The sequence below is a fragment of the Branchiostoma lanceolatum genome, chromosome 4, assembly GCF_035083965.1.
Source record: "Branchiostoma lanceolatum isolate klBraLanc5 chromosome 4, klBraLanc5.hap2, whole genome shotgun sequence".
In the NCBI taxonomy this organism is placed as follows: domain Eukaryota; kingdom Metazoa; phylum Chordata; class Leptocardii; order Amphioxiformes; family Branchiostomatidae; genus Branchiostoma; species Branchiostoma lanceolatum.
In genome coordinates this window covers 10,948,735-10,959,272 of record NC_089725.1, presented here as the reverse complement: position 1 = coordinate 10,959,272, position 10,538 = coordinate 10,948,735, and the positions used below count along the sequence as shown (strand labels likewise).

Here is a 10,538-nt window from a genome sequence, read left to right as displayed (position 1 = left end):
TTCGCTACCCAAGCTCCTCTTCTCGAGGAGCGGAGCTTGGGTAGCGAACGGAAAGCTAATAAGGCTGGACTCCAGGCTAAGGAGGATAGCAATGCCAGTGTTAGGATAGTCTCCCATTCATAAATCCCTAATTTAACATCAATCCACTGATCTACAGTGACATGAATCGAAGTTGAAAACTTCTGACTACTAAGTATCTTTGAATTTTATCACTATGATCTCTACCCTGACATAGATATGAGAGTTATATCTATTGTTTTGGTGCAAATGTTCTCAACATGGTAATGATTTCAACTGAGGGCTTAGGTGCGGTGAGATGTGGTGTTTGTTTGTTTCTTTGTTTGTTCGACCTTTGTAGTGATGTCCGCTTTTTATGTATCATTCAGGGAAGACTAGGGTAAGACCAACCATAACAAAGATACAGATTAAATGATTGAATTTCTCATTGAAATAATAAATCTATAAACATAACTTTTGCCCCCATAGAGGCTTCTGTTGAACCTGCAGGCTCATTTTTGTTGGGAACTTAAAAAAGGATAACTCAAGACGAGATGAATTGATCTTGTTTTTGAGTTGCGGGTGACTTGGGTGAAGATGTGAATTATGCAAATCGTGGCTTCAAATTATGCAAATCGTGGCTTCATTTGCATAATTCATAAGGAAAATTCATATTTCATTTGTGTTGCGAATAATAAGCTCTCATCACAAATGTCATTGGGTCAGAAGAAATATCAATGGCTACGAATTATGCAAATCAGGGCATAATTTGGATAAGCAATGATAAAGTTGTATACGTTATACAACTGAAGTGGTAAATAATTTCATACTCTTGTGACATTTGTAGGTTATATGCAAATGTGAATATGATTAGTCATAGATTGTATATTTCGATGTCATTTCCAGAATTGTCTTGATAAGAGGGATAGTGTACTTAAACTTGCAACATATCTTACGTTAATTTCGGATGAAAAGATTTCATGTAAATTATATATGCTCATTAGAACCTTATCTTTATTCTTAATGAAAAAAGGCTACACTGTTTCAATAATGTCTTTATCTATTCAACTTTCTCATTTTATCTTTTTTATTTTATTTTCATTTCATTTTTTCATTTTGTTTTTTTAGATCAAATGATAATGAGCAGTTCCTGTGATTTGTTAGGAGTTTGTAGAAGACGATACCAGCGAGGGTAAAAGGACGCTTTTCCTAAGACGCCAGGGACTGGTTGGCTTCCCAGGTGCAGTCAGTCGAGCGGGCCGCTAGGTGCGCGATTAAGTTAGGCAAACCGTAAATCTATGACGTCACCAAATGGCACCGTGTGTGCGTGAAGAGGTCAAAGGTAACAGGAGCAGCCGATGGGAAGTGAAGCGAGCGGCCAGAGTCACAGCTCAGCGGTGATTGTAAGACGTTTTTGGAGCCAAGAAGGGTCCTTGGTGGAGCTAGACATTTAGACCTGACTGCAATATCTTTTGTGCCAAAGCCCGTCCAGATTTCACGGGTCGGGGTTTCATCAGGTTTCGCTAAAAAGCCTGCTCGTCATACGTACCTTCGAGTAACGTTCCCGACCAAGAAGCCTTTCCACACCGGTAAACAGATAACCTTTTACCGGTAACGTTATATCCCGACAGAGGTAAATGGTATGATATTTTATTTAATTGCAGTCTCCAATGCCATTTCAATGCTGGCATCACGTTTGTCGACTTACCGTACTTTGCTGAAAATGTTACTCACTCTCGAAAAGTTATGCTCATCCTTTGGGGGTTTCCGGAAAAAGCGGTCAGGTCCACCGATAGAAGCGACATTTGACCCAAGTCCTGCCACTGAGTGTAACCTGCATGTCAGATTTGAAGTCTTAAACATTGAGAACAAAAGAAAAAAATTTTAACATTAAGACAGATTTGTTTTATTGTTTACTGTTTATTGTAGCATTGAGACCCAACATGAGGACAATTCAAAAGTTTTGATTTTTTAAAATGACGCCTGAGCACAGCATGATTAATTTGCATATTTGTGAACAGACAAATGTAGCATGGCATGAATTATTTGCATATTTGTGAGGAGACATCTTCCAACTTTTCTTAGTTTCAGTCATGTTGAAGTTCATCCTGCTGGTTAACAAACAGGGCCAGACGCGCCTGGCACAATACTATGAACATCCCGAACACGAGCGCGTCTCCATCGAGAGGGACATCATCAGGAAATGTCTGGCCAGGGAAGACAGTCAGGTAGGATGTTGTATCAGTACCTGGGATATTTTTTTAAGTTAGTATCTTGATTTAGATGGTGCAATGTATGGCAAAAACTATCAAACAACAATACTACAAGGCTTAAATTTATCCTACCAATATTTAGAGCTACAGATCATTATTGGTTACCAGTTTTATTGATTCATTATCATCATGTACAGATGGTTTGGTCTTGCTCCTGGAATGAAGTACAAAGGAATTAACCTATGTCGGTGGATATACATGCAGGAGTTGTACATGATAAAAGTACATAAATGTGATGATGCTTATTTGTGTTTATTAATTATCATCCCACCTTTCTTACAGTGTTCCTTCTTGGAATACAAGAACTTCAAGTTGGTGTACAGGAGATATGCATCACTCTACTTCATCGTTGGAGTAGACCACACTGAAAATGAACTTGCCATCTTAGAACTTATCCACAACATAGTGGAAACGTATGACAAGTATTTTGACAAAGTTTGTGAACTGGACATCATGTTCAATCTGGACAAGGCCTACATGATTCTGGAGGAGATGGTTATGAATGGAAGAATAGTGGAGATGAATCAAAACCGTATCTTGTTGCCTATCAGAGTCATGGACCAGGCAGCACAATAATGAACCAGCCCCATGCCCTTACAAGGACCAGGCAGTACACTAATGAACCAGCCCCATGCCCTTACAAGGACCAGGCAGTACACTAATGAACCAGCCCCATGTCCTGACCAGGACCAGGCAGTACACTAATGAACCAGCCCCATGTCCTGACCAGGACCAGGCAGTACACTAATGAACCAGCCCCATGTCCTGACCAGGACCAGGCAGTACAATAATGAACCAGCCCCATGTCCTGACCAGGACCAGAAAGTAATGAACCAGCCCCATGTTCTGACCAGGAGCAGACAGTACATCAATGAACTAGCGCCATGCCCTGACCGGCACCAGATCGGCACAATAATGAACCAGCCCCATGTCCTGACCAGGAGCAGCCAGTGCATTAATGAACCAGCCCCATGCCCTTACAAGGACCAGGCAGCACAATAATGAGCCAGCCCCATGTCCTGACCAGGCAGTTCAATAATGAACCAGCCCCATGTCCTGACCAGCACCAGATCGGCACAATAATGAACCAGCCCCATGTTCTGAGCAGGACCAGGCAGAACAAGAATGAATTATACTTTTCTCATGTATGTGATTTATTGTATTTACATGAACTCTAAGGTTACAGAAAACATATTTGTTGACTTAAATGTGGGTGTCCATGGGTATTTCTACTTTCCAATGTGTATAGCATTTTCCTCCATTGACATGAAGTTATTATGAATATGACTGATTATGTGTATTTGTAACAGAACAATACATGTACATGAATAAAACAGCAAAAAAAAGACATCTATCGGTATTCTTGGTAAACAATGCCGTCTTTTACCCACATTCATATACAGTCATTAGAAATATGGGTCTGTTTATGTACATTTATGCATTAGGCATAACATAGTAAAGGGATTTTGAAAATCCCACAAATGTTTAGAATGTTTTTGGAAATTTGTCAGTACATATGGTATTGTAAAGTTCGAATAGTTGAAGCCGCCACCCCCCGGGCGGAGAGTGGTACGACCCAAGAGAGAGAGATTCTTTGTTCTATGTTGTGTTCCTGATTATAGACCTTCTTCCCGTCACAGTCGTCTCCTATCGTCTTTGACTACCATGATTGGAGTCTTACACTGATGGCAGCGGTGTTCGAACCTTCTCCGTCGATGCACCTCTAATCTTACTCGTCCCTGCCGGAAAAATCGCTTCCCGCAGCTCCGTCTGGCCGATGCCCCCCTCCCCCCCGGACCACATGGCATGCGTTCTGTTCTGAAACCTGTACTCTTCCCAACAGAAGGTAGGCTACTGCCACATTCCCGTTCGTCCGTAGCTTGGGCTATCTCGTCGTATGACATCGACTAACAATCCGGGGGAATTTTTCATTGACTCTGAAGTTTCGTTTCCTCATTATAACCCGATGACATCGACAAACTCACGTGCACCTCTAGTGGCTTTGCCTACTCAGGCGGGTCTCACACAGCGGTTCCCCGGACCAGCTTTAACCGCTCCTACGCCTTCAGGTGCTACAGCCCAGCAACCACCACCACCTAGTACATCGTTAGAATTAGGTGCCACATTCCAACAACCACCACCACCCGGTACTTCGGCAGGTGCTACATACCAACCACCACCACCCGGTACTTTGGTAGGTGCTACACACCGACTTCCAACACCCGGTACAGCTCCAGGTGCCACAGTCAAACCACCACCACCACCCGGTACGTCCGCAGGTGCTACACACCAGCTACCACCACCCGGTATGTCGTCAGGTGCTACATGGAAACAGCCACCACCACCACCCGGTACGTCCGCAGGTGCTACATACCAACTACCACCACCCGGTATGTCGTCAGGTGCTACATGGAAACAACCGCCACCACCACCCGGTACGTACGCAGGTGCTACATACCAACTTCCACCACCCGGTATGTCGTCAGGTGCTACATGGAAACAACCACCACCACCCGCACCACAGACAGGTTCCGGGCCGGTTCCAGCTGCCCCACTACACCTCAAAACGCACCTACCAGCACACTTCCTTGGCAAGGGGGAGGAAGACTTCCATGTCTGGCTTGGAAAATTTGAGGTTTACGCAGACGCCCATCAGTACACCCCTGACGTACGAGCACGTATCCTCCCCACCTTCCTGGATGGACCTGCATTAACATACTTCCAGAGCCTCCAGCAGGACATCCGCCGCGATTACACCAACCTCCTCGGGATGCTGTCACATGCCTTTTCGCAAGACAGGTTTACCTTCAGTTTCCAACAATCCCTAGCGCAACGGAAACGCCAACCTGGTGAGTCATTCATCGTATTCGCAGCAGAACTAGAAGAACTGGTCCGGCGTGCATACGCTACAACGCATCAAAACGCGTCAAAACGCTACAACGAGCCAGCCATCAAGGGGGTTGCCCTCCAATACTTTACACAAGGCATTGATGCTGCCACGCGCCTCCGAGTGATGGAGCGAAACCCTGCCACCATCGAAGAGGCTGCAGAGATTGCCACTCTCTACGAGCAAGCAGTGGCCGCCTCTGCCCCGCGGGAAACTCGAGAGCAACCGGTGAATGCCGTCCAGCGAGACGATTTGCACACAGCCGTGGCCACCCTGACCGAGCAGGTCTCTATCCTCACCGAACTGTTCCGAAGCCAGCATCTGTCCCCAGCACCCAGGCCCTACTACGAAGCCCGCCCCGGTTCCACCTCACCTTTCCGCCAACCGCCTGCCGATCGTTCCCGCTCGCCGTACCGTAACGGTTCCTTCGCCAACAGCCGTTCGCGTTCACCATACCGCGGAACTACCGACACTCGTGCCCGTTCCCCATCTCACCCATCGGACAATGTCCGCCACAACTCCCCGTACCGTCACTCCACTGACTGGGGTTCTCGCTCGCCATACCGCCAGCCGTCTTCAGACCGCGCCAACTCCCCGTACCGTCACTCCACTGGCTCGCGGTCTCGCTCTCCATACCACCAGTCGTCTTCAGACCGCCCCAACTCCCCGTACCATCACTCCACTGACTCGCGGTCTCGCTCTCCATACCGCCAGCCGTCTTCAGACCGCAACCACTCCCGCTCACCTTCCAGATCAGTCCGTTTTGCTGACCAGGGAAACGACCTTCCTCTGATGCCGCGGGCCGGGCATCAGTAGACCAACCGCAGGCCCCGTCACAGCACCCCTCCCACCGATTCCCGCCCACATCCCACATTTCCGCCATCTTGGAGGGGTCAGCCACGAACACACTTATTGACACAGGATCAGCCATTTCCCTCATTAGCGAACAATTGTATAACTCCATCCCCCATCTGCGGTGTCGTCCCCTGATGAAGCAATTTACTCCGGCACGGTCAGTCACCGGTCAAGTGTTGGACACTATTGGGGTTATTGACCTACACATCCACCTGGGCGACCGTGAAGCAACTCATCCCGTCCATGTCGTCCGTGATGCAGACCAACCTGCCCTCCTCGGTTGGGACTTCTGCGTTTCCCAACAGGCCATCCTTGATGCTGGCAGGGGTACACTGACTATCGGAGGACAACCCCTACCACTCCTAACGTCATCTCAGCTGCTTCCCACAGTTTGCCATGCCGCTGTATGTCGCACCACCTTAGTGCCCCCGCATTCTGTCATGGCGATACCGGTCCGCCTTATGGCGACACGCCCCATCCCTAATGACTACGCTGGTTTATTGGAACCACGCCCCTACACCGACAAAGGGTTCGCCATTGCCAGAACTGTCGCCACAGTCAACAACTCTGAAACCGTTTGTGAGGTGACCAACACATCAGATGAACCTGTCACGCTGAAAGCAGCCATGCCACTGGGATCCTTCCTGCCATTAGACGATGATGACATCGCCGAACAAGATCCTTTGGCCAGCACCACTCCTCCCAGTGTCGACACCACCCACCTTTCCCCGGATGAGGCGTGCCAACTCTCTGACCTCCTCCAGCGTTATTCTGACGTTTTCAGTCGTCATCCAGGGGACAGAGGTCGCACGTCCCTCGCTCAACACCGCATACTTACCCATGATGACCGGCCAATTAAACAACGACCACACAGAATGCCCATCCACCGCCAGGCCGAGGTACAACGCCAAGTCGCAGAGATGCTGGATGCGGGTGTGGTAGAGCCCAGTCAGAGCCCATGGGCCGCACCCGTAGTCCTGGTCCGAAAGAAAAATGGCACCCATCGCTTCTGTGTCGACTATCGAAAATTGAACCACGCAACTGTCAAGGATGCTCATCCCCTACCCCGGACGGACGACACCATCGATGCCCTGTCGGGCTCAGCATACTTCACAACATTGGACATGACGGCCGGGTACTGGCAGGTCCCCGTCCATCCGGACGATCGTGAGAAGACGGCCTTCACCACTGGCCGTGGCCTGTACCAATTCACAGTCATGGCGTTCGGCCTCACGAACGCGCCGTCGACATTTCAGCGGTTAATGGAACTCCTCCTGGCAGGATTAGACTGGAGGTCATGTCTAGCCTACCTTGATGACATTATCCTCTTTTCACGCACATTCGAGGATCATCTCACGGTCCTGGAGGAAGTTCTTTCCCGATTCCGTTCTGCCAACTTGAAACTCAACGCCGAGAAGTGCAAGTTTGCGCAGCCAAAAGTCCACTTCCTTGGCCACGTGGTTTCCCGACATGGCGTCCAACCCGATCCAACCAACACGGACAAAGTCCGCAATTGGCCTACCCCTACCTCAATCGCTCACGTAAGATCCTTCTTAGGGCTGGCGTCCTACTATCGGAAATTCGTACACCACTTCGCCAAGATTGCCGAGCCTCTGCACGTCCTGACAAGAAAGGGCTCATCCTTTTCCTGGTCATCAGATTGTCAGGCAGCCTTCGAGACCCTACGGGAAGCGTTGACGTCTCCACCGATCTTGGCATACCCAGATTTCAGCCGACCATTTACGCTACACACTGATGCGTCGGATTCCGCAGTTGGAGCAGTGCTATCCCAGACCACCGACCGTGGCGAACAAGTGGTCGCATACGCCAGTTGTACGCTCACTGCACAAGGGAGACGATGGGCTACGTTCGACCGAGAGATGTGGGCCGTCGTGTGGAGCATCCGTCACTTCCGCACCTACCTCGCGGGACGGCGCTTTACTGTCATGACTGACCACAAGCCCTTACTCGGGTGGTCCAACAAGCTCACTACGCACGATCCAACAGGACGGCGTTCTAGATGGGCTGTGGAACTGTCTACATACGAGTTCGACCTTACCTACCGTGCGGGAAAAGCCAACAGCAACGCCGATGCTCTCTCGCGCCTGCCCGCGTCAGTGGCTACTGTCGACCAACCACCGACCCTACCCCAAGATCCTTCGGCTGAACAGCCAACAGCGCCACTTGACAACCCTCCTGATGGTCAACTGCCGCCCCCGCCAACGGATCCCCCAGATGAACACTTGTTACCCCGTGCCGATGCTCTATCGCGCCTGCCAGCGTCAGTGGCCGCTGTCGACCAACCACCGACCCTACCCCACGATCCTTCGGCCGAACAGCCAACAGTGCCACTTGACGATCCGCCTGATGGTCAACTGCCGCCCCCGCCGACGGATTCCCCCGACGGACACTCGTTACCTCATAAGGTACAACAGGCACAAGAGGCGGATCAGGATATTTCAGAAATCATACAATGGAAGAGACAACGCCAGGGCAGGCCCCCATGGCACACCATCAGTCGACGAGGCCGATCTCTGAAAGCCTTGTGGGACCAGTACCATTCGCTCGTGGTCAAACGCGGTGTCCTGTACCGACGGTGGAAACCCAACGCAAATTGCCACGTGATCTATCAACGGGTGGCACCTGCAAGCCTAAGGCCCGCCATTCTGCAGGAACTTCACAATGGCTCTTGCTCGGGACACTTGGGAATCACAAAAACACTGAGAAGGGTATATATCCGCTTCTACTGGCCGGGCATGAACCAAGACGTCAAGAGGTGGTGTCGCGCCTGCCAACATTGTGCCACAAGGACAGCACCGACACCCTCAGCTCGAGCACCTCTGAAACCCATTCGGGCCGATGGCCCGTTCAAGAAGGTGGCCATGGACTTGACCGAACTTCCGAAATCAAAAAAGGGAAATCGGTACTGCCTAGTGTTACAGGACTTCTTCACTAAATATGCTAACGCCTATGCTATTCCGCGCCAAGATGCCCCTACAGTGGCTCAAGTCCTCTTTACCCACTACATCAGAGAACATGGTGTCCCGTCCTCTCTGCACTCCGACCAAGGTCGTCAGTTCGAGGCAGATTTAATGAAAGAACTGTACGCTACACTGGGTATCGCCAAAAGCCGCACAACGCCCTACCATCCCCAAGGGGATGGACTAGTGGAGCGCTTCAATCGAACGTTGAAAGCAATGCTCTCGAAGTATGTATCGCCTATGGGCGACGACTGGGACGACCATCTCTCTCATGTTCTACTGGCATATAACACATCTGTGCACGCCTCCACCGGCTACACGCCCTTCCTCCTCGCCCATGGGAGGGAGGCAAATCTTCCCGCTGATGTGATATTTGGCACGACCCCACCGGGAGCGCCGCCCACAACCACGGCAAGGTCGTACGTCAAAACTCTGACAAGCAGTCTTCGCACAGCCTTCGCGCACGCAAGACAAAACATGCAACGAGCAAGCAGTCGCCAGAAAGCTGCATACGACTCCACTACGTCCCACAGGCCATACAAGACAGGCGACAAGGTGTGGGTCAACGATCCTACGGCGCTACGCCGAAAACTCAAACCCCGTTGGAAAGGTCCATTTGTAGTCATGGAACGACTACACTCCGATGGAGAACCGGGGGTTACATACAGGATCAAGGACGCTCGAAGCAACCGCAGGAAAATAGTGCATTATAACAGACTGAAGCCTTGCTACACACTGCCAACCGTGGCGCAGCATCGGGATCGTCAGCCGGTGCCCACCGGCGACGCGCCGACGTCACAACTGGTGTGCGACAGCTTTGAGGACCAAGCTCCTCAACAGGCGACTTCTGTAGGAGACACTAATCAGCACACCACACGGCATGGCCGCCGAGTAACCAGACCATCAAGGTTCGCTGACTGTGTTATGGACTAAAGTGCCGCCGCTTAACCTGGACTATGTCAGAGGTATTCTCGTCGACCAGATGCTAGGACTTACAACACTGGGACTTGAGTTCACGAAGCAACCTGTGTTAGATACCAGAACATTCCATGTCAAATTCTATACCTGCTAGAATACAGTTAGAACTGTTTGTCACGGAATTATGTTGTCCACGCATAGTAGTCATGCCAAAGAAAAAGAAGTCGTTAGCTGTTATTAACGTTGGTTATGTTTAAAACAAAGATACAGGATGTTAAAGAAAGAGAAGTCGTTAGCTGTTATTAACGTTGGTTATGTTTAAAACAAAGATACAGGATGTTAAAGAAAGAGAAGTCGTTAGCTGTTATTAATGTTGGGTATGTTTAAAACAAAGATACAGGATGTTAAAGATACACATAACTTGTTTGAAATTCAGGAGAATTTCATTTTAGATAGGGGGGAAGAGTGTAAAGTTCGAATAGTTGAAGCCGCCACCCCCCGGGCGGAGAGTGGTACGACCCAAGAGAGAGAGATTCTTTGTTCTATGTTGTGTTCCTGATTATAGACCTTCTTCCCGTCACAGTCGTCTCCTATCGTCTTTGACTACCATGATTGGAGTCTTACAGT

General features: G+C 49.6%; 1 protein-coding gene across 4 annotated transcripts; it reads left to right on the top strand.

The window, feature by feature from the left end:
* The first annotated feature begins 1,341 nt into the window (after positions 1-1,341).
* LOC136432545 (uncharacterized) lies at positions 1,342-3,618 on the top strand. 4 transcript variants are annotated; one of them, XM_066423910.1, is made up of 3 exons: positions 1,342-1,586; positions 2,089-2,225; positions 2,553-3,618. In XM_066423910.1, the coding sequence occupies exons 2-3, from the start codon at positions 2,091-2,093 to the stop codon at positions 2,844-2,846; spliced, it is 429 nt and encodes a 142-aa protein (XP_066280007.1). In that variant the 5' UTR covers positions 1,342-1,586; positions 2,089-2,090; the 3' UTR covers positions 2,847-3,618. The 4 variants fall into 4 exon arrangements, with proteins under 4 accessions (XP_066280007.1, XP_066280006.1, XP_066280005.1 ...); XM_066423909.1 differs by having other exon boundaries at positions 2,083-2,225; XM_066423908.1 differs by having other exon boundaries at positions 1,342-1,630; positions 2,083-2,225.
* Positions 3,619-10,538: the final 6,920 nt, after the last annotated feature.